Here is a 23,722-nt window from a genome sequence, read left to right on the forward strand (position 1 = left end):
AACCACCACTCTTATCACTAAAATTTTAAGTGTTGGTTATTAACGTTTATTGTTTTAAAAGTCATTAATAAATATTTAAATAATTTCTGATTTGATTTCTACAAGTGCCAGGTAAAACTAAAATCTTCAAATTTTTTGTCTTTCTCTTATTTTGTAATTCTTTATATATTCTGGATATGAACCTTTTGTTGACTGCATAAAAATATTTTCTCCCACTCTGTGGCTTGTCTTTTCACTTTTTTTTTTTTTAATTTATTTTTGGCTGCATTGGGTCTTCGTTGCTGCATGCGGGCTTTCTCTAGTTGTGGCGAGTGGCGGCTACTCTTTGATGCAGTGCGTGGGCTTCTCATTGCAGTGGCTTCTCTTGTTGTGGAGCATGGGCTCTAGGCGCCTGGGCTTTAGTAGTTGTGGCACATTGGCTTAACTGCTCCACAGCACGTGGGATCTTCCCAGACCAGGGCTTGAACCCGTGTCCCCTGCATTGGCAGGCAGATTCTTAACCACTGCGTCACCAGGGAAGCCCTTTGTCTTCTCACTCTTTATAGTGTCTTTCAATTAAATGGAAGGGTCTTCATTTTAATGTAGCTGTATTTATTAATCTTATGAGGTAAGGTCATGAAATATTCTCCTATATTGTCTTCAAAAGATTTGTAGTTCTTTCATGTTTAAGTATTTAATATGCAATTGATTTTTGTGTATGATGTGAGTGGGATCTAATTTTTTCTATATAGCCAATTTGTCCCAGCAATATTTATGAAAAAGTTATTCTTTTTCTACTACCTAATAGTTTCATACAGAGACCAAGTATATATACTGGTCTGTTTCTAGACTTTGTATTACGTTCTACCAGTTTCTTTGGCTATCTCTGGGCAAATATCACACTGTTTTATTTATCGTAGCTTTATAATCAGTCTTGAAATCTGGTAGAGCCAGTCTTCCCACCTTGTTGTTCTTCAAGAGTTTCTAGGCTTTCTCTTTGTGGGGGAAGGGGAAGAAGGAGCTCTCTGCACTTCCATACAAAATTCAAAATCAATTAATAAAATAGGGGGGAAAAACATTACTCAGAGCCTAATTAAGACTGCTTTGGATTTATAAATCAATTTGGGGAGAAATGACATTAAATATTGAGTCTTCCCTATCCACAAATTATTTCTTTAGGTTTTCTATACTGTTTCTCAATTATGTTTTATAATTTTTTCAATAGAGATCTTATACATCTTTTGTTAAGATTTCTAGATACAGTTGATTCTCATTAATTGCAGATTCTGTATTTGCAAATTCATCCACTTACTAAAATTTATTTGTAACTCCAAAATTTAGTCATCAGATGTGTTTTGTTTGGCTAGCAATAAATTTTTTAGAATGTGATTTAGCTTCACACATTTAAAAATTGGGAGGCTTCATATAAGAATCTAGATTTTGACCTAGCTTAAAAAATGAGAAAGTCTTTGGAAGGTCTGAAAGCATAGGTCAACAGTGAATCATGTTTCTTTATGGCCATAGGCTAGGGCTGAGTAGCTGTTGCCCCTTTTAGATGGGTTTTTCCTTACAGTCCACCCACTTCACTCACCTGGGCTAACTGTCTGGAACTTTTAAACATTTGCCCCTCCTCAATTAAAGGGATTTAAATGATAGCCTTAAATTAAGAGAAATGAATTCACAAAAGGGTAGAAATGAGTCTAAAGTATAACCGTGAACAGAAATTTAAAAGGGGGATGGGATGGGGTTGTTTATGGAATACTAAAGCTCATATCCTAATATACTTTCATTTACCATATACTTTATAATTAATTTCTTTATAAGTGAGAATATATTCTGTTTCACTGATATAGTCTTCTACTCCTGATTCTATTATTGTTTTAAAATATATACAGATAATTGACAGGGGAACTCTGACTCTGATGTTCTTATAAACAATTATCTTGAATATATATCCTTCCACATCAAACCCTACTGAGATTCTGACTGGGATTACACAATGAATTTATAGATTACATATTGGGAGAGAATCATATTTTTAACAATACCAAATCTTTCCCTTCAAAAGTATGTATCAGGCTTCCATGGTGGCGCAGTGGTTGAGAGTCCGCCTGCCGATGCAGGGGACGCGGGTTCGTGCCCTGGACCAGGAGGATTCCACATGCCGCGGAGCGGCTGGGCCCGTGAGCCATGGCTGCTGAGCCTGTGCGCGTCCGGAGCCTGTGCTCCGCAACGGGAGAGGCCACAACAGTGAGAGGCCTGCGTACCACAAAAAAAAAAAAAAAGTATGTATCTATCTCTTCATTTATCCAGGTCTTCTTATAAAACTTTCTCTATAAAAGCCTTACATACTTCTTATTATATGTATTTTGGGGTGGGGTTTCCTTTATTTGGGGGGGGAGGCAGTACTTCTTGTTGCAAAAGGAATCTTTTTTTTCTAATTACATTTTTAATTGGTTACTGTTAGCATATATAGGAAATCTACTGCTTTTCTATGTTGAACTTGAATCTGGCTATTTAACTGAACTCTCTTATTAGTTGATTCTATGTAGGCCACGGGTCAGCAAACTACAAACCTCAAGCCAAATCTGGCCAGCTGCCTGATTTGTAAATAAAGTTTTAGGAACACAGCCACACCCATTTGCTTATGGCTGCTTTTATGCTAGAATGGCAGAGTTGAGTAGTGGCAACAGAGATCCTATGGCCTGCAAAGCCTAAAATACTATCTGGTCTTTTATAGAAAAAGGTTGCCCACCCCTGAGGTAGGTAATCCTATTACCTGCAAATAATGATAATTCTATCTCTTCTAAATGCCTTCTCATTATATATTTATTTATTTAGAAATGAATGGAATCTCAACATAATGGTGAACAGTAATGATGATAGAGGGCATCACTGTCCTGAAATGCTTTTATTGTCTCACCATGAAGTCTGATTTTATCATAGGTTTCTGAAGATATCCTTCATTGAGTTAAAAACATTTTCAGAGCTTAAAATTTTAAAGGACTGTACTTTATTCTGAGATTATGCCATTCCTACGTTTTTCTGTGAAATAGTAATACAAAGTAGTTGTTTTTAAACATATCTTTACATGGTAAAATAAAAGGTGACAACCCTATATTAATCCATGAACTAGGTCATGAAATCTAAGTATAGGATACATTAGGTTAAGTTTTTAAGACTATAATGATATTTACAGCAGAAACTCTTAAGTAGTGGAGATCATGTAGCACACTGCTTTTCTTACTCAAAATTATACTGGATTTATATTTGTAAAGAAGCAGCACAGACTAGTGGTTAGGTGGCAAAGAACATAAGCTTCGGGGTCTAGACAGGCTTGGGTAGGAATTCTGCCAAATACCAGCCCCCTGCCCTCAACCCGGTAGCTGTGAGAGCTTAGGCAAGCTACTTAATGTCTCTAAGCCAGTTTCCTCTGCCTTAAAATGGGGGTAATAGTAATAGCCACTTTAAATGTTGTTCTCAGGTTTAAACAACCTGAAGTACACGAAGCGCTTTGTATAATAATAATAATATCTGGTCAATTATGACTGCTCAATAAATGTAGGTGATATTACTGTTATTATTTTATGTACTTCTGACGTGTATAAATCTTTATTACTTAGTATATAAAAATAAGACATTTTAATCTTTTGTAATACCAAAGTAGACATCTTAAGTCTACAATCCAAAGGAAGGAACAAGGATCATTCCATTCTAACTGGGTTAATACTAACAAATGGATCAATAATATACGATAGTCATATATTCAAATATTTATTATGCTAATAAGTACATAATTCGAGGAAATATTTTAATTTTTCCATATAATTGTTTATCCTCCAATTGTGTGTAGATGTGTGTGTTTCTCACACCAAGCAAACAGCTTACAAATATGGATGAAACACAAGGAAAACACTATTAATACAGGACAAAAATAAGATCAAATATAAGTGTTCCAGCACTTTGAGAAATGATGGACACAACTTTGCTAATGGAGTAAATCAATATGGAATTAAGAATAAATATTTTCATTTCTCCCTAATTACACAGATTTCATGAAGGGGGCAAGATTTCAGAAAGACTGAAAGAAAAATGGAAATGTGTAAAAAACACAAAAACAGAAAAAGCAGTTAGAAAGAAGTACAGCCAGAGAGTATGACCAGGAGATACACTCTCCTGGTCAAGTTAGGAGAGAAGAGGCAGAGCATAAATAACAGACAAGTTTTCAAAAAGGGAGGAAAGAGTCTTTAAAAGAAAAGTGTATTACCAGGAAAGTTACAATGAACAATTTGGACAAAATATCCTTGGATCTTCAAGCATGTGCAACTATTACAGTTCTTACTAACAGGAAACTAAAATTCTGAATTTTCTAAGCTTAGATCCCAAAAAGGAGTAAGAATTTACTTACTTCACTAGAGCAGCTGCTTCCGGAAGTACATCAGCAAACGATTCACGGAATATGATTGCGTTTTTCCTTTTACAGTTCTGTATGACATCATTGGCAAGGTAAAAGAGATTCAAACGGTGGGGATAGGCAGCTGGAGATGACAAAAGACAATAAATAAGACCAAATGAGTCAATTTATACTTAGTACAACTTATTCCAAACACAGTGTTCTCAAACTGTATAACTGCTACTACAAGGATGGATGATGAATAAACAGACAAATGAGCTAATGGATCAAGTTACTGAACCTAATGCCTAAAAATCTTGACTGTTTCAGGTTAAGTTTCTGTTCTAGGTATTCCTTTAGTAAATTTCTACTTCACATTGTATGTATTTGGCACTAAAAAACCCATTAACTCTGGAGAAGCTCAAATAAAACAAAACTGTTCTCCCAAACATTTGGGAAGATAAAAAATTGAGTTGAAGTAGTTCAATTTGTTGCAAAAACACCAGGGTTAGTGGAAGGAGAATGGGTTTTAGAATCCAATCAGAATGTGACCTTAGGCAAGCAAATTGCTTAACCTCCTCTACATTATTATTGCAGACAGACTCTTTTCATCAACCAGTCCAGATACACCTAAGTCCTCCCATCTACTGGAAGAGAGGCTCTGATGCCACTTTCATCACTAGGCGAATGTCCTGGGAAATAAGTAATTTGAGCCCATAAACTCACCCACATCAACCTTTTTTAAGGTCCAGGTCAGGGCCCAATCAATTTACTATCTGGAACCTAGAGCAAAGCCACCCTAAGTTTTATTATTATCCTGAAAAATTTTACTGTCCATACAGATGATTCATCATGTTTTCTAGTCTCGACCTCAAATGCAGCGACCTCCAAGAACCACTTCTTTCTACATTTTAAAATCACCCTTTCTGACCACAACCGCCCATTCCACTATATTTGTCCTTCAATTTCATCAAGATCTCAGTTCTTTATTTTCTCTAACTCACATATAGTCTCTTTTAGTACTCAATTCTTTCTCTACCAATTCCAGAGTCTTTCTGATCCATTATCAAAACCACTCATATCAAAACCTTCATTAGTTTTTCGTCCTCCCTACAATTTAGGCTTTCTATCACATGTATTCAACAAAATCCTAAATCTGGATCAATCTAACTGAACGACTTTACTGCACCTTTATTTCTGCCCCTGGGTTCTGCTGAAGAAAAATCATACCACCAGAAGTACTGAAACAATGTAAATTCAGTCCCTTCCTTCAGTGGGCCCTCCTTCCATGTCTTTAAACAGCATCCTCTCTCATTTGCTGTAAGAGCTATTTCAAACTTTTACCACTCTTGTCAAGCGCCCTCTCTTACCACATTCTCACTCTCAGGAGATAAGCTTAATATGCTATTTCACAGAGAAGCAGAAATCATTAGATGGGAATTATGTTCTCTCAAAAAATGTAGCCAGGGACTTCCCTGGTGGCACAGTGGTTAAGAATCTGCCTGTCAATGCAGGGGACATGGGTTCGATCCCTGGTCCAGGAAGATTCCACATGCCACGGAGCAACTAAGTCTGTTTGCCACAACTACTGAGCCCGCGTGCCACAACTACTGAAGCCTGCGTGCCTAGAGCCCATGCTCCACAACAAGAGAAGCCACCGCAATGAGAGACCTGCGCACCGCAACGAAGAGGAGCCCCCACTCGCCGCAACTAGAGAAAGCCCACGTGCAGCAACGAAGACCCAATGCAGCCAAAATTAAATAAATACATAAATTAATTTTTTTTAATGTACCCATACGTAAACCCATCCAGATCAATTTACCTAAGTCAGTTAAGATCTTTCAGATTAGGGATCTGAAAGAGTGTTATATACTCACTGTCTCTAATTTCTAGTAACTCCATAATTATAGGAGCTACCTTTTTTTGTACTTAAAAAATATGCGGGCTTCCCTGGTGGCGCAGTGGTTGGGGGTCCGCCTGCCAATGCGGGGTACGCGGGTTTGGGCCCTGGTCTGGGGGGGTCCCGCATGCCGTGGAGCAACTAAGCCCGTGCGCCACGGCTACTGAAGCCGGCGCCCTGGAGCCCATGCTGCGCAACGAGAGAGGCCACTGCAGTGAGAGGCCCGTGCACTGCAGCGGGGAGTGGCCCCCGCTCGCTGCAACCAGAGAAAAGCCCACGCGCAGCAATGAAGACCCAACGCAGCCAAAAAATAAAAAAATAAAATAAATTTATTTTAAAAAATGCAATCTACCATGTGAGGAGGCTTATATAAATTATGCTATCTCATTTATGTTGCCATCACTTCACTCAAACAGCAATTACCAATATTACCAATAAACTCCAACTTATTAAACCCAAAGGAGATTTTTCTTTAATATATTTATTTTATCTATTTATTTTTGGCTGTGTTGGGTCTTGTTGCTGTGTGCCGGCTTTCTCTAGTTGCAGCGAGCGGGGGCTACTCTTTGTTGTGGTGAGCAGGCTTCTCATCGCAGTGGCTTCTCTTGTTGGGAAGCACGGGCTCTAGGAGTATGGGCTCAGTAGTTGTAGCCTGCGGGCTCTAGAGCACAGGCTCAGTAGTTAGTGGCACACGGGCTTAGTTGCTCCGCGGCACCTTCCCGGACCAGGGCTAGAACATGTGTCCCCTACGTTGGCAGGCGGATTCTTAACCACTGCACCACTAGGGAAGCCCCAAAAGGAGATTTTTTAAAATGCTATTTCTACAAAGAACTATCATTTCCACCAGGCTTTGGCACACAGAATAATGTGCTATAGTAATCCCTTTTTGTTTCTGTTATAATCATTCTCTTAGTTCTCCTCTGACGTCTCTAGCTCTTCCTCCATATATATACACAGGGGGACATGATAGGTAGGCAGCTCTGCTTGTGATCATCCTCCTTTATTTCTTTCTTTTTAAAAAATATTTATTTATTTGCAGGTCGCAGCCTCCTTAGTTGTGGCATGCAGGTTTCTTAGTTGCGGCACACGGGCTTAGTTGTGGCATGCTACTCTCAGTTGCAGCATGCGTGTGGGATCTAGTTCCCTGACCAGGGATCAAACCCAGGCCCCCTGCACTGGAAGTGTGGAGTCTTATCCACCGCGCCACCAGAGAAGTCCCCATCTTCCTTTAAATGTTGATGCTGGGCTTCCCTGGTGGCGCAGTGGTTGAGAATCTGCCTGCCAATGCAGGGGACATGGGTTCGAGCCCTGGTCTGGGAAGATCCCACATGCCACGGAGCAACTAAGCCCGTGAGCCACAACTACTGAGCCTGCGTGTCTGGAGCCTGTGCTCCGCAACAAGAGAGGCCGCAACAGTGAGAGGCCCACGCACCGCGATGAAGAGTGGCCCACACTCGCGCAACTAGAGAAAGCCCTTGCACAGAAACAAAGACCCAACACAGCCAAAAATAAATAAATAAATTAAAAAAAAATGTTGATGCTCCCCAGGGTTCTCTCCTGAGCACTCTTCTCGATTCACTCGTAGCGTAGAGTTGTAAGATTTCAGGTTCAAAATCAGATAGTCTGTTCTATTCCTGGCTTTATCACTTATTAGCTTTAGGGTCTTATACATTACCTAACTTCTATATGTTACTTTTTTTTTCTTTGCAAAATGACAAACTCATGGGTTGTTATAAGAATTAAATAAAACAATGTATGTAAAGCATTTAGGACTGTGCTTAGCCAACAGAAAATGGAATGCTATCAGCATAATTATCCACATTTAACTACTACCACCTAAGTACCAATGACTCCCATATCCATAGATTTCATGCTCGGATTTCCCTTTACCAGTCAATGCACACATCTACTTCAAAGTCTCAGAGATACCTTGAACTTGGTTTTTCAACATTTTATTAATAATCTTCCTCCTCTTCCATCTGTTACTGCTCTTGTATTTAGCTAGAATTTCAGCTGTCTTTTTTGGCTCTTCTTCTTCCGTACCTGACCCTCACCCCCTCTTGATAAATCTCCAAGTCCAGCCAATTTTGTCTCCAATAACATTTTTCAAATTTATCCCCTCTTCTTCTCTTCCTACCATTGCTCTTTGCTGGGTCATCACTTTTGACCCGGACTACTACTGAAATAGCCTCCTAACTGGTTATCCTGCCTTGGACTTGGTCTTCTCAAATTTATTCTCTACATTGTTGCTAAATTCATCTTCTAATACGTAAACAGTATCCAACTATTTCTCAGATCAAATCTGTCAATGATTTCCAACTGCTTACTAGAAAATGCCCAAACACCTTAGTCTTCATTTACATTCTGGATCTTACCTTCTCTTCCAGTCTCATCTCTTCCCCCTTCAAATTCAAAATTCCACCTTTAATGAATTACTCACAGTTCCCAGAAACACACCTCTCTCTCTCTCACAGAACTTTCCTTTTCTATGATAACCCATCCTAAATAATCTTCAGTGTTTTCTACTCACCCACAGGAAAAAGTCAAAAATTTTAAATTTAATTCATGTCAGATTCTGACCCCTCTCTACCTCAACTTCCCAAAACAAATCACCCCAAACTTTTTTTTTTTTTGGCCATGCCACATGGTTTGCAGGCTCTTAGTTCCCCCACCAGGGACTGAACCCAGGCCCTTGGCAGTGAAAGCTTGGAGTCCTAACCAGGAGATTCCCGCCCTAAAGAGACTCAAGGTACAGAGCAATCTGATGTAACTAATTTGTGTTTCTGAAATGGATATAGGTTTGGACTAGCCAGCTGTAAATGACATTTTGGATCAACTGAAGAAATGTGAATGTGGTCTGGGATCAGATAAAATGAAAATTTACGGAAATGGAAATAAATCATCAACTGGGGGGAAACACAGTAATTACAGAATGATCTCATGTTAGGAAAAAAATCTGTGAAAGAGATCAGAAAGAATAAGGAATTAAGTTTTAACAGTACTGATCTCTATTTTTTTCACTTTTGCTTACCTGTATTATAATTTTCTGTAATATATATTTGCTGCTTCCATTATTGATTAAGGAAATATAATCGCTTTTGTCCAAAAAGTTTAACTGGTTGTCTTAAACTAATTTGTATTTCAGCCTGGACCTATTCTTTGAACTGCAGACTCAAATATCCAACTTCCTACCCAACATCTCTCTTGGGATATTTAATACACAGCTCAGACTCAACGTGTGATATTCTGATCTCTTCGTCTTAATTCTCTCCACCTATAGTCTTCTCCATCCCAGTAAATGGCATTTCTTCTGTGGTGGTTTTTTTCAGCCAAAACTTGGGTCATCCTTGACTCCCCTCTTTCACACTCCATATCCAAACTCACAATGCAGATCTCAGTAACTCTACCTTTGAAATATATACAGATTTAGGAAGTTACAAATGCAGAAGGAAGGAGGTTAGAATAAACCCTGTGGTGCTGGACTGTAACTGGAAGTCTTGGTATGAATTCACAGTTATATATAGAAAACATATGCTTATTCAAGAGATAAAAGTTAATGTCACTATTAATGAGGCAGATTGACATTATGTTCCTCCAAATATATATAATGCTTTAAGAACACAGAATCACTTCTGTGGTATTCCTGCCCAAAACTGCATAACCTGAATCTAAAAACAAAAACAAAAAAAACAGACAAACACAAATTTATGGATTATTTTACAAGTCACTGGTCTATAGTCTTCAAAAATTTCAGGGTCATGAAAGATAAGGAAAGACTAAAGAACTGTTTCAGACTGAAGTAAACTAAAGAGACATGACAACTCTTAACAAATGACCCTGGACTTTTAAAAGACCATTATTGGGGCTTCCCTGGTGGCACAGTGGTTGAGAGTCCGCCTGCCGCTGCAGGGGACACAGGTTCGTGCCCCGGTCCGGGAAGATCCCACATGCCGCGGAGCGGCTGAGCCCGTGAGCCATGGCCGCTGAGCCTGCGCGTCCGGAGCCTGTGCTCCGCAACGGGAGAGGCCGCAACAGTGAGAGGCCCGCGGACCGCAAAAAACAAACAAACAACAACAACAAAAAAGACCATTATTGGGATAACTGGCAAAATTCAATTAAGGTCTGTGGATTCGATGGTGGTACTGTATCAGTTTTCATTTCCTGGTTTTGGTGGTTGTACAGATGTTACATAACAACTGTTGCAATGTACTGAACTGTGTCTCCCCAAAATTCATATGTTGAAGTCCTAACCCCCAATGTTACTGTATGTGGAGATAAGGTCTATGAGGAGGTAATTAAGGTTACGTGAGGACATAATGGTGGGGCCTTGATAAGACGACACGAGTGTCCTTATAAGAGACATCAGAGGAACTCTGCCTCCCCCCAAACCCTCCTCCACCACGTGAGGACACAATAAGAAGGTGGCCATCTACAAGCCAAGAAGAGAACTTTCACCAGAAACTGAACCCTGTCAGACCTTGATCTTAGCCTTTCCACCCTCTAGAACTGTGAGAAAATAAATTTCTGCTGTTTAAGCCACACAGCTTGTGGTATTTTGTTATGGCAGCCCAAGCTTATTGATACAACTATATAAGGAAATGAACTGCTTTTAAGGACACTGAAGTATTAAACAGGGCATCATGTCTGCAACATACTCTCAAATAAGTGTGTTTGTGTGTGTGTGTGTGTGTGTGTGTACATGTATATGAAGAGAGCAATAAGAGATTAAAGTAAATATGGTAAAACGTTAATTACTGGGGAATCTGGTGAAAGGCACACAAGAGGTATTTGTAATATACTGCAGCTTTAAATTTGAAATTATTTAAAAATAACAAATTTTTAAAAATACATAGACTCCAACTATTACTTATCATTGCCTCCTGGTTTAAGTCATATCATCTTTTGCTTGAATTAGCCTCTTGACTGGTCTCCCTGCTTCTACCTTTGCCCCACTTCAGTCTAGATCCTTTCAAAATATAAATCTGATCATATTATTATTTTGCTGCTTTAAATCCCTCCAATAATGGCTCTCGTCCTTACTCAGGGTAAAGATCAAAGTCCTTACTATGGCCTGTAAGTCCTAAACAATCTGACCTTGCATTATCTCTCTGATCCCCAGTCCTGGTAACCATTCATTCCATTCCAGCCACTCTGGCCACCTTGCAACTGCAAGACCTACAACACACCTGGCATACTCTTGCTTCAGGGTCCTTTGAGTTCCCTGCTCCCTCTGCTTGGAACATTCTTTTCCCATATAATCTCATGGTTTACTCTCTCACTGCCTTTAAATCTTTGCCCAAATGTCACTTTCTCAGTGACTTTCTGTATTTCCGTGACCAGGAAAACTGCAACATCAAACCACCAACACTCCTATCACCCCTTGTTTTTTCCACCCGATATACTATAATTTACTTACTTTATCTTTTGCCTGTCTCCCCCAGTGAGGACAAGGATTTTCGTCAGTTTTGTTTAGTGTTGAATTCTCAGCACCTAGGACCATGCCTAACACATAGTAGGCTTTCAGTAACTATTTCTTAAATAAATAAATTAGAAAAAAGTAGAAGGAAAATACAAAGAAAAGAAAAAGTACTCATGAAAATGAGTACTATAGTCTTCTATTCAGTTTGGTTAATAATCCCATAAGGTAGCTGGCTTCTGAGTACCTACAGAATAGATAGGGACCAGACTTCCATCTAAGATACCGTTAGGTACTGTAATTAGTGCACGATTTTAAGAATTAATCTTTTGTCTTAGGTACTGATTTTAGAACCCGAGTAAATGACTTCAATGTACACTGAAAGAGCCACATCTAAGCTAAAAAATTCAAAATGGTCTCTCAACATTTGTGAAGTATCAACTCAGAAGTTCTTTGAATATTTTGCCACTAGGAACATTTGTTAAATATTGTTATATATAATTATCTAGAAATCTACTAAATCCAAACATTCCCTAACTCTAAACAGAAAACTACTCAGTGTTATCAATGATCTGTAAAGAGCCAAAAGAAAATCAGAATCTAAATATCCACCAGTAGTAGAGTTGACAATCATTAATCAAATATGAAGACCATACAGAAAATAGAAAAATGGTTTACATATTGAAAGTGGAGAAAACAAAAAATATATGTCAACCTTGCCTCTTGCTTCCCCTTACTTTCTACATTTAAGTCCTGTTAATCCTACCTTCTTATTACTGCGTATTTCTGAATTTAAGATAAGATTGTTTATAACATGCACATTTTATATACCACCAAGAAATTTTAAAAGTACTTCCAGTTAGCTGAATGAAACCATCAACTGTAAAATACATACTGCTTTCAAACATGTTAAAATGTGAAAAGATGATGTACATCCTAGAATTGATGAAGTACATTAATTTCTAGTTCATTTTTTCCCTCCCCATTTCTTTTGCCACTACCCTACTTCAGTTTCTCATCATTACTACAACAAACTTCTTAATAACTGATCTCTGTCTGTAGTTTCAATGCATTCTCCAGACTGCTGGGAATTAATCCCACCAGTATGCTTGTCCCTGTGTACAAAGATATTCTTGCAGCACTATTTCCAAAAAAAGTCTGGAAATATCCTAAAAGTTCTTAATAGGGGCTTCGCTAAGTAAATTCTGTTACCTCCATCTAGCTGAAAAGTATGTTAACTATTAAAAAACTTGTGTTTTTAATAGTTCATTTTATAGTTCATTTAGAACTATCTCCAAGATATAAAGCAAAAACAAGATATAATGGGTCTGGGCTTCCCTGGTGGCGCAGTGGTTGGGAGTCCGCCTGCCGATGCAGGGGACGCGGGTTCGTGCCCTGGTCCGGGAGGATCCCACGTGCCGCGGAGCGGCTGGGCCCATGAGCCGTGGCCGCTGGGCCTGCGCGTCCCGAGCCTGTGCTCTGCAGCGGGAGGGGCCGCGGCAGTGAGAGGCCCGCGCACGGCAAAAAAAAAAAAGATACGATGGGTCTACTTTGCTAGTATATGTGTACAAAAAGTACAAACAAGCATATACTTCATATTTATAGAGAACAACTCTGGGAAGATATATAAGAAACTGCTAACAGTGATGCCTCTACAGAAGGAAACCAAGGGATCAAGAGAGATAGAGACAGTCATGACAGAGGAATTCATTTTCTATCGTACACTTTTTGGAATTTGGGCATGTATTTACTTATTCAAAATAATACATTAAAAATTAAAAAGAAAACACCCCTATGCCACTACATTTTATGTCCTTCCTCAATACTGCTAAAGCACCTTGTATATAGATACTGTACTTTTTCACTTGGAATTTAAAACATCCATTTATAAATGTTTCCTCATCAGACCATGAGTTCTTTCAGCACACTGGCTTGGTACCTCAATGCCAATCAACTATTTATCAGGTATACAATTAATATCTTCTATTGAATAAATGAATACTAACCAAAGCCTCCCTTCTAAAATCATCCCCATCCAGGCCTCATCTTCCCCCATGCTCCAAATTATCTGTTTCTCTCTCTTATCAATTATCCCCAAATGTTTTGGGGTCTCCTAGATAACACCAAGCAATGATCTAGGATGTGAAGGAGATTGAACCTTTTACTCCTGTCCCTTGTTAACCAAATCCATCTTCTGTAAGTCTATATTACAGAGTCTTAAACAACAACCCCCCACCATTGCTTTTACATAACATTTACTCTTTCAAGTTTACCCTGATTTCACTAATACGAAAATGCTGGTGAAAAGAGGAATATCAAATAAATAATGTAATCTGCCCCACCTTAGTGCTAAGGAGAGTCCTGTCTCAAATACATACAGCAGAATTCTCATTCCTTTCAGAGGATGGTATAGCAGAAAGAAGACAGAAATTGGACTCAGACATACATCAATTCAAATTTTACCTCAATAACTGAGTCATGACCTTGACTAAAATTATATGTCTCTGAGCCTTTATTTCCATCCTTAAAATGAATATAATAGCTCAAGACTTTGGAAGGAATAAATAATATATGTTAAATGTCTGTTTATAGTACCTACTAGAGAACAAGTCAAATACTTCACTAACAGCAGTTGTTTTCTCCCAGTTTTCCTTCCCTGTAAGCTAGTATATATCAGGTGAGTATGAGGGGAAAATGCCATTTGATTTAACTAATCTAAATTAAGATATGTATGACAATAGTTTCTTTCTCTTTAACCCTGGCCTCTGAAAATGGGGAGAGAAAAGGCTATTTTATTCTTAGCTCCTCCAATTCCAGGACTCCCTTGCTCTATTCTGGCTCCTGACATCTAGGAGGCTTGTGAAACATCTAGGTTACAAAAAAATCAGAAGCGGAATCATTTGGGAACCCTAGCCTTCGGAGAAGTCCGAGGGCTTCAACTCAACCAGTTTTCTTCTCAGCTGACCTCAGAAACGCTTGGTTTGTCTATAGTAATACTAAATATAGAGATTTATATGAGTTGTTTAATTGCTTACACCTAATAACTATGCAGAGTAACTATGTACATATCATTTAATAAGCGAAATGTTTTAAAAAGTTGATTATAACCAAAACTCTGTTCAGGAACAATTCAAATGTTGGTTAATTAAATAGCCAAGCTGGGCTTCCCTGGTGGCGCAGTGGTTGAGAGTCCGCCTGCCGATGCAGGGGACACGGGTTCGTGCCCCGGTCCGGGAAGATCCCACATGCCGCGGAGCAGCTGGGCCCGTGAGCCATGGCCGCTGAGCCTGCGCGTCCGGAGCCTGTGCTCCGCAACGGGAGAGGCCACAACAGTGAGAGGCCCGCGTACCGCAAAAAAAAAAAAAAAAAAAAAAAAGTAAATAGCCAAGCTGTCTGTTCATGGATTTTAAAAAATGTTCATACTATTTCTTCCATCTAAAATGACATTACTCTTCTCCTTTTATTATTTGAATTCTCATCTCAAAACCCAAGTCAAAACCCTGGTCCTCAAAGACAGCTCTTGAAACCACTTCCATCTTTCTTAACTCTGAACTTACACTGCTCTTATATTTAACATCATGTACTGCTTCACACATTAGCTTTTCCTTGGCTTGATTGTAAACTCTTTGAAACAGAATTATATCATTTACTTCTCTTCCATCTTTCATAGTGCTGAATACAAACTAGCCATTTATTATGTTTTTGTTGACTGACTGCCTACTTCCATAGTCTAACTTGAGGCCAAAAAAAGCAGATTATTCCTTTTCATCTTCAATGACTATGAGCACAACTATTTATTATTTACATTAATGAAGGGAAATACTAGTGTGGCTAATCCCAACAAATTAATTCCCAAAACATTTCCACTGTACATTTAGAATATATCATATCAATTCTTTTAACAAATTTATCTTGGTAATTATGTACTTAAGTTTATGTCACAATAATCTACCTTACTCTCCACACCTGATACTTCTCTAACAGAGAAGTAAGAGAGATGCCACAAGATTAGGAAAGAGTAACTTGTGAGAAAACAATCAACTTTTTATAACCAGGGTGTCATATGATATTTCAACATCAATGTCGCCACCACCACCAAGAAAGTATATGTGAAACCAAGAGTTATAAACTTATACATTTACCAAAAACTTAGAGGAATTAATTTCCATAACACTTTCATAATATGTCAGCCAATCAGCTGTCAAAGTCAGGTACTGTGCCCTTTTTTCTCCATCTATCTAATAACTATAGAAAAATTTCCAAGAAGCAGTATAATATGGCCTGGTGCAGCAGTTCCCAAATTCTGGCCATAGCCTGTGATGAAATTTCCATTGGTTTGCAGAGAAATGAGAAAAATAAGGACATAGCAGCTTATTTTTCCTGAAGCAAAATGTATCCAAGTTAAAGAATGGTTCTCTATTATCTTCTTCCTATTTTTCTGGTAATTAAAATATCTTTATGAAATGATGGTAATGATTTTAATGTCCTCAATTGGAAATACGAACAATCCTATTTCAGCACCTTTAGTTTTTCTATTTTCTTAAATTGATTGGCCCATGTCTAGAAACTACTAGTCCAATAGATCTCCTCTGATCCTGACTCACTGTGAGCTACCAAAATAAATGAATGCTTAAACACTTCATTGCTTAGTTTGCTTTTTATGATCAATAATTAGACTTGTGTGTTAACTGTGCTGGAAAAATTTCTTTCTTGAGATTACATGGACCCATGATCTGTGGATCACAAAAATGCCAGAAGCAGCATTAGTGTATAAAGATGGTCTTTTATTTATCCCAAGAACTTAAGGATGGCTTTATCTTAGAAAATCTGTAAATATCATTCACTATATTTACAGAAAAATTCTTGATAAAATTGTGTCTGCTGAAGTAGATACTGTTAGCAAATAACAATTTCCGTTAGAAATAAAAAGGAACCACATAACCTGATAATGAAGTCTTAAATACAAAGAGTGAAGTACCATAGGGGTAAGACTATCTTATATATCAGATCAGTTCTTCCACATTGATCAACACATTCAATAGAATTCCAGTCAAAATCCTAATAAAATACATTAAGGAATTTGACAAGCTGATTCTCCATTTTATATGGAAGTGCAAAGGCCTAAGAATAAAAAGACACAAGGTAGAAGAATGTGGCCTCCCAGATACCATGACGTCATATAACAGGCTATGCAATTTGCACAGGTATGGCCAAATTGACCATTAGAACCAAATGGAGAGCCCATACACAGATCTGTGTTAACTGACATTTATGACAGGGGTAGCACTGCAGATCACTGGGAAAAAAGGAGAATGCTATTCATTAAAGTAGATAGGACAATGGTGTTTCTACATGGAAAAAAAATGAAAATGAACTCTATCATGTCATATACAAGAATCAGTTCTGGGGCTTCCCTGGTGGCGCAGTGGTTGAGAGTCCGCCTACCGATGCAGGGGACACGGGTTCGTGCCCCGGTCCAGGAAGATCCCACATGCCGCGGAGCGGCTAGGCCCGTGAGCCATGGCCGCTGAGCCTGCGCGTCCGGAGCCTGTGCTCCGCAACGGGAGAGGCCACAGCAGTGAGAGGCCCACGTACCGCAAAAAAAAAAAAAAAAAAAAATATCAGTTCTGAATGGAATAAGGACAAATACAAGAGGCTAACCAAAGGCTTCAGCAAAAAACACAGGAGAACATCTTTATGACCATAAGGTAGGGAAAGAGTTCTTAACTTAAACCAAACACAGTGTGCCAACCATAATAAAAAGTGGGTTAACCACAATACATATATAAATCTAATATTATTAAAATTAAGAACCTCTCTTCATCAAAAAGACATCATAAAGAGAGTACAAAGACATACCTCTAACTGGGAGAAACTCCTTGTAACTTCTTATGTGGACAAAAGAAACAAATGGGCATTTCACAGAATAGGAATCTTGAATAGCCAATCAAAAAAGAACTTCATTAATAATCAGGAAAATCCAAATTAAGATCAGGAGACAGCATTTACCCGCTCCCCAAGCCTGGCAAAAAATTAAAGAGAGCTGACAGTACCAAGATTTGGCAAAGATGTGGAGAAACAGAAAGTCATCTTATTTATTGTGTTGGTGTTTTGTTTTTTTAAAAAAAAATCAGGTTTATTATTGAGGTTTGATTTATATACACCAAAATTCACCCTTTTTAATGTACAGGTATATAAATTTTGACAAATTTTGTGGTGTAACCCCCGCAGTTCTATTACCCCCCCAAATCCTTCCTGCCCATTTTTAGTGAACCCCTCTCCCTACCCCCACTCTCTAACCATATAGTTTTGTCCTTTCCAAAGAGTTATATAAATGAAATTACATAATACATAACCTTTGAGTCACTTAGCATAATACATTTGACATGTATCTATGTGTGTGTACCAGTACTTCATTTCTTTTTTTAAGTCTTTTTTTTTTTTGGCCAGACCAGGGACTGAACCCGTGCCCCCTGAAGTGGAAGCGCAGAGTCCTAACTACTGGTCTGCCAGGAAATTCCCTTAAGTCATTTTTTAAAAAATTGCGGTAAAATATACAAAACATAACATTTCATTTCTTTTTATTGTAAGATAGTATTCCATTTCAAGGATGTCCTAAAGTTTGTTTGTATCACAGTTTGTTTGTTGAAGGGTATTTGGGTTTTTTTGGTTTTGGTAATCATGAATAAAACCACTATAAACATCTCTTAATAGCATCTTTAACACAGCAAAATCTCATAATTTTGATGAAGTCCAGCTTATAAAAACAATTTTTTAATGGATTGTGTTGTTGGTGTCTTAAGAAATCTTTGCCTATCCCAAGATCAGACTTTCTCATACATAAAGGTGAAATACTGAAAGCTGCAGGATGTTCACTTTCACCCTTTCTCTACAACTAGATGTTCTAGCCAGTGCAGTAAGACAAGGGAAAGGAATAAAGGCATATAAATTGGAAAGGAAGAAATTACAACTGTCTTTTGTTGCAGACAACATGATTTGTCTACATAGAAAAACCACAAAGAATCTACAAAATAGGTACAAGAACTAGTGAGTGAGTTTAGTAGAGTTGCAGAATACATAATAGAAAAAAAAGTTTTTTAACATAGAACCATTTATAACAGCAAGAAAGACTTAGGTAGAATCTAGCAAAATAAGGTATGTATGCAGAGAAAAAAATACAAAGCACTGACGAAAGAAATCAAAGAAGACCTAAATAAGTGGAGAGATATATCATATTTATGGGTTGGAAGACTCAGTATTGTTAAGATGTCAATTCTCTCCCAAATTAATGTACAGATTCAATATAATCCTAATCAAAATCCCAGCATGATTTTTAGAAAAAACAAATTGATTCTAAAATTTAAATGGGGGACTTACCTGGTGGCACAGTGGTTATGGTTAAGAATCTGCCTGCCAAAAAAAAAAAAAAAAAATCCACTTGCCAATGCAGGGGACACGGGTTCAAGTCCTGGTCTGGGAAGATTCCACATACCACGGAGCAACTAAGTCTGTGTGCCACAACTACTGAGTCTGTGCTCTCGAACCCACGAGCCACAACTACTGAGCCCATGTGCCACAACTACTGAAGCCTGCGTGCCTAGAGCCCGTGCTCCGCAACAAGAGCAGCCCCTGCTCGCGGCAACTAGAGATAGCCCGCATGCAGCAATGAAGACCCAACAGGGCCAAAAATAAATAAATTAATTAATTAAATAAATAAATAAAATAAAATTTGAATGGAAAGACAAAAGACCTAGAATAGCTAAAGTAATTTTGAAAATCTTGTTGGAGGATTCACATTACCTGATTTCAGAACGAGATATAGTAATCAAGGCAGTGAGGCATTAGCAAAAGGACAGACACAGATGAATGGGACAAAACAGAGTTCAGAAATAGACTCATATGGTTAATTGATTTTTGACAAAGGTGCATAGGCAATTTAATGAAGAAATAAAGAAAGGACAGTCTTTTCAGCAAATGGTACTGGAACAGTTGGACATCCATTAAAAAAAAACAAAAGGGGCTTCCCTGGTGGCGCAGTGGTTGAGAGTCCGCCTGCCGATGCAGGGGGCGCGGGTTCGTGCCCCGGTCCGGGAGGATCCCACGTGCTGCGGGGTGGCTGCGCCCGTGGGCCATGGCCGCTGGGCCTGCGCGTCCAGAGCCTGTGCTCCGCGGCGGGGGAGGCCACAGCGGTGAGAGGCCCGCGTACCGTATAAAAAAAAAAAAAAAAAAAAAAAAGAACAACCTTGACCCACACCTCATACCATTTGCAAAAATTAACTCAAAATGCATTACAGACCTAATTGTAAAATCTAACTACAAAACTTCTAGAAGTTCAATGTCTGCAGGATCTGTACTGTTGCTCCTTTTTCATTCCTGCTATTAGTAATTAGCATCTTCTTTTTTTTTTCCTTTGGCTAAAGATTTGTCAGTTTTATTGATCATTTTAAAGTACTTTTAATGGGATTTTAAATGAGAAACAAATTGACAACACATACTTGTTAAGTCAAACAGTTGCATCCCTTCAATCTGGCAATTCCTCTCTTGCACGTGTGCCCAAAAGTATCCATAGCAGCATTATTCATCACAGACAAATAACTATAATACAGATTGAATCCTGAATAGTTACAACCTTGAATATAAGTCACAGAGATTATTTCTTAATTTGATGAGATCTGATGCAGCCTTGCAAAGACATCCACTTGGATATGAAAAACAGCCTTGTTTAAAATTTTGAAGACAAAAAATTATTTCAAACTAATACTCAGCCACAAAACACATGTTAATAAAAGCAAACACACATACATGATCGTATGGCTGCTAAACCAGCTGGGTTCTAGGCCTTTTTCAGGTTTTCTATTTCTTAAGCCAGTAAGTGTTCTATATATTAAGAATATATATATTCTATATATTAAGCCAATATTTTTATGGACATTTTCTCCATTTCCTTTAGGCTTTAAAAATTATTAATGTAAAGCTGAAGATGTATTTGTAATTTTAAAAAATCTATGTCTATAGTTAGTTCTCTTTTAAGAACACACTGGGTAAACAAAATGTGATATACGTATATATAAATCTCACACACATAATGAAATATTATTCAGCCTTAAAAAGGACAGAAACTCTGACACATGCCATAATATGGATGAACCTTGGAGAGACGTTACGCTAAGTAAAATAAGCCAGTCACAAAAAGACAAATACTATATAATTCCACTTATATGAGGTACCTAGAGTAGTCAAAGTCATAGAAAGAGGAAGTAGAATGGTGGTTGCTAGGGGCTATGGGATGGGAGGAATGGGTAGTTACTTTTTAATGAGTACAGAGTTTCAGTTTGGGAAGATGAAAAAAAGTTCTGGAGATGGATGTTGGTGATGGTTGCACAACAATGTTAACGTGTATAAGAAGAAAATAAACTGTTAATAATGGAACTTGGCATATAGACGAAAGTGATGGGTAAATTACTTTTCATTTTGTAACACATGTATAGTTTGAATTTTACAATGTACTTTAATAATCATAGAAAGTTTGTTAAGAGCTTCCCTGGTGGTGCAGTGGTTGAGAGTCCGCCTGCCGATGCAGGGGACACGGGTTCGTGCCCCGGTCTGGGAAGATCCCACATGCCACGGAGCGGCTGGGCCCGTGAGCCATGGCCGCTGAGCCTGCATGTCCGGAGCCTGTGCTCCGCAACGGGAGAGGCCACAACAGTAAGAGGCCTGCGTACCACAAAAAAAAAAAAAAAAAAAAAAAGTTTGTTAAAAAACAAACTAGTTAATGGCTCCCTAGTTCTGTATACTGAAGTGACTTTCATTTGAAAATAACCCTCCCTTAATTACATAATCCATCATAGCTACCTTCTCAGTTCTTACCGTCCCTCCTCCTTCAAATATTTGGAACACTGTCTACTACAATGGCCAGATGTCTCTCCGTGTCCTCACCTAGGACAAGCTATTTATTAATTTTAAAAAAGTATATATATATATATATATTAGTCATTTAACATTAAACATACAAAAAGTATGCAATTTATTAGATGACATTCTTCTATAAAGAGTTTTTCTTTCTTGCCCCCCCCCTTGTTCTCTTTCTCTTTTCTTTTAATGAATGTAACTACAGACACAGGGAGTTTTTTCTTCATTCATTACTGTCATTCTTTTTGATGTATAAACTGTCCCACAGTTAGCTAGTAAAATCCCTTTCAAGCCAGCTCTTACATCCTTCTCATATGATCTCATTCATCTTTGAGCTCTCCTGAGACCTTCTTGTCCTCCGGCCAAAGATGTTCATTCCATGAGCCTGATGTTTTCTTCATAGGAAGATTTTACAAACTACTAACTCAGTCTGGTTAATACTTACAGAGCTATTCAAATTTTCTAATTCTTCTTGGATTATTAATTTTTAAAGGAATTTGTCCATTTCATCTGAGTTTTCAAATTTATTGGCATAAAGTTGTTCGTATGATTTTTAAATTTCTACTTTATCTGTAGTCATGCCCCCTCTCCATTCCTAATATTGTTTATTTATGCTTCCTCTTTTTTTCTTCCTTGATCAGTCCTGACAAAGGTTTATCTTTTACTTTTTTGGTTTATCTTTTACTTTTTTTTTTATTATTTTTTAAATTTATTTATTTTATTTTTGGCTGCATTGGGTCTTTGTTGCGGTGCACGGGCTTCTCATTGCAGTGGCTTCTCTTGTTGCGGAGCACAGGCTCTAGGTGCACGGGCTCAGTAGTTGTGGCCTGCGGGCCCTAGAGCGCCAGCTCAGTAGCTGTGGCACATGGACTTAGTTGCTCTGCAGCATGTGGGATCTTCCTGGACCAGGGCTCGAACCCATGTCCCCTGCATTGGCAGACGGATTCTTAACCACTGTGCCACCAGGGAAGCCCCTACTGGGCTTTTTGAAGAAGCAAGTTTTGTCTTTGCTGACCTTCTCTATTTTTTCTTTCTTTTGTACTTATTCTTTGCTCTTATTTTTAATCTCCTTCCTTCTACTCTCCTTGGGCCTATTCTGTTGTTCTTTGCCTGTTTTTTTTTTTTTAAACAAAAGATGCTTAGCTTGTTAAGTTTCAGCCTCTTGCATTTAAGGTTACAAATTTCCCTTAGGTACAGCTTTACTGCATCCCAGCCCAGACTTCTTAACTCAAGACCCATATACCTACTTGTCTAACATGACATCTCCACTGAAGTATCTAGAAGATATCTCAAACTCAACATGTTAAAAACTAAACTCTTGATCTCTCCCAAATCTTGTCTACTCAAAGTCTTCATCACGTAGTTAATGACAACTCCATCCTTCTATCACTCAGGACACAAACCTTGGAATTATCTTTAATTCCTCCTTTTTCTCATACTGTCAGCAATTCGTTCTATCTTCAAAACGTATCCAGAAATCATTTACTTCTTATGACCTTTATCCCTGTCACTGCAATCTAAGCCATCATCATCTCTCACCTAGACTATTACATTACTCTTATAATAGGTCTCTCTGCTTCTGTCCATTCCTCTTTATAGTCTATTCTTGCCATGGCAGTGGAGAATTCTTTTAAAAGGTAAGTCAGAGCATGTTGTTCTCTGCTCAAAACTCTCCAATGGTTACTACTTCTGCTCTAAGTAAAAGCCAAAGACTTTGCCCTACGTGATCTGCCATCTCCTTTATCTCTTTGACCTCGTCTACTTTCACTCCATTCTAGCCATAGTGTTCTGGAACACTATTCTTTGAACATACCAGATATACTCATAATTTAGCGTCTTAATTCTAACTGTTCCCTTTACCTAGAATCCTCTTCCTCCAGATATGCACCCGGCTAACTCAGTGTCTTCAGGTCTTTACTTAATTCTCACTCTCTCAATGAAGCCTATTTTAAGTGCTTCCTTTAATACTGCAACCTGTCCCCCAATCTCCACCGTTAATTCCAATGCCCTTCACCCTGCTTTTTACTTTTTTCCCATAAGATTTTTTCATTTTCTACCATAATAGGTAATGTACTTTTTCATTACATTTCTTGATCCACAAGGTCAGAAATCTTGATGTATTCAC

General features: G+C 38.3%; 1 protein-coding gene across 5 annotated transcripts in view; it reads right to left on the minus strand.

Annotated features, from left to right (window-relative positions):
* The window catches only part of RPRD2 (regulation of nuclear pre-mRNA domain containing 2), an 85,802-nt gene that overhangs the window by 43,584 nt on the left and 18,496 nt on the right, over positions 1-23,722 (minus strand). For all 5 annotated transcript variants that reach the window (XM_060139038.1, XM_060139039.1, XM_060139037.1 and 2 more), the window contains exon 2: positions 4,388-4,517. In XM_060139038.1, the coding sequence (XP_059995021.1) occupies positions 4,388-4,517 (130 nt within the window). The remainder of the gene's footprint in view (positions 1-4,387; positions 4,518-23,722) is intronic.

The sequence above is a fragment of the Lagenorhynchus albirostris genome, chromosome 2 (genome assembly GCF_949774975.1).
Source record: "Lagenorhynchus albirostris chromosome 2, mLagAlb1.1, whole genome shotgun sequence".
NCBI classification, from domain to species: Eukaryota; Metazoa; Chordata; class Mammalia; order Artiodactyla; family Delphinidae; genus Lagenorhynchus; species Lagenorhynchus albirostris.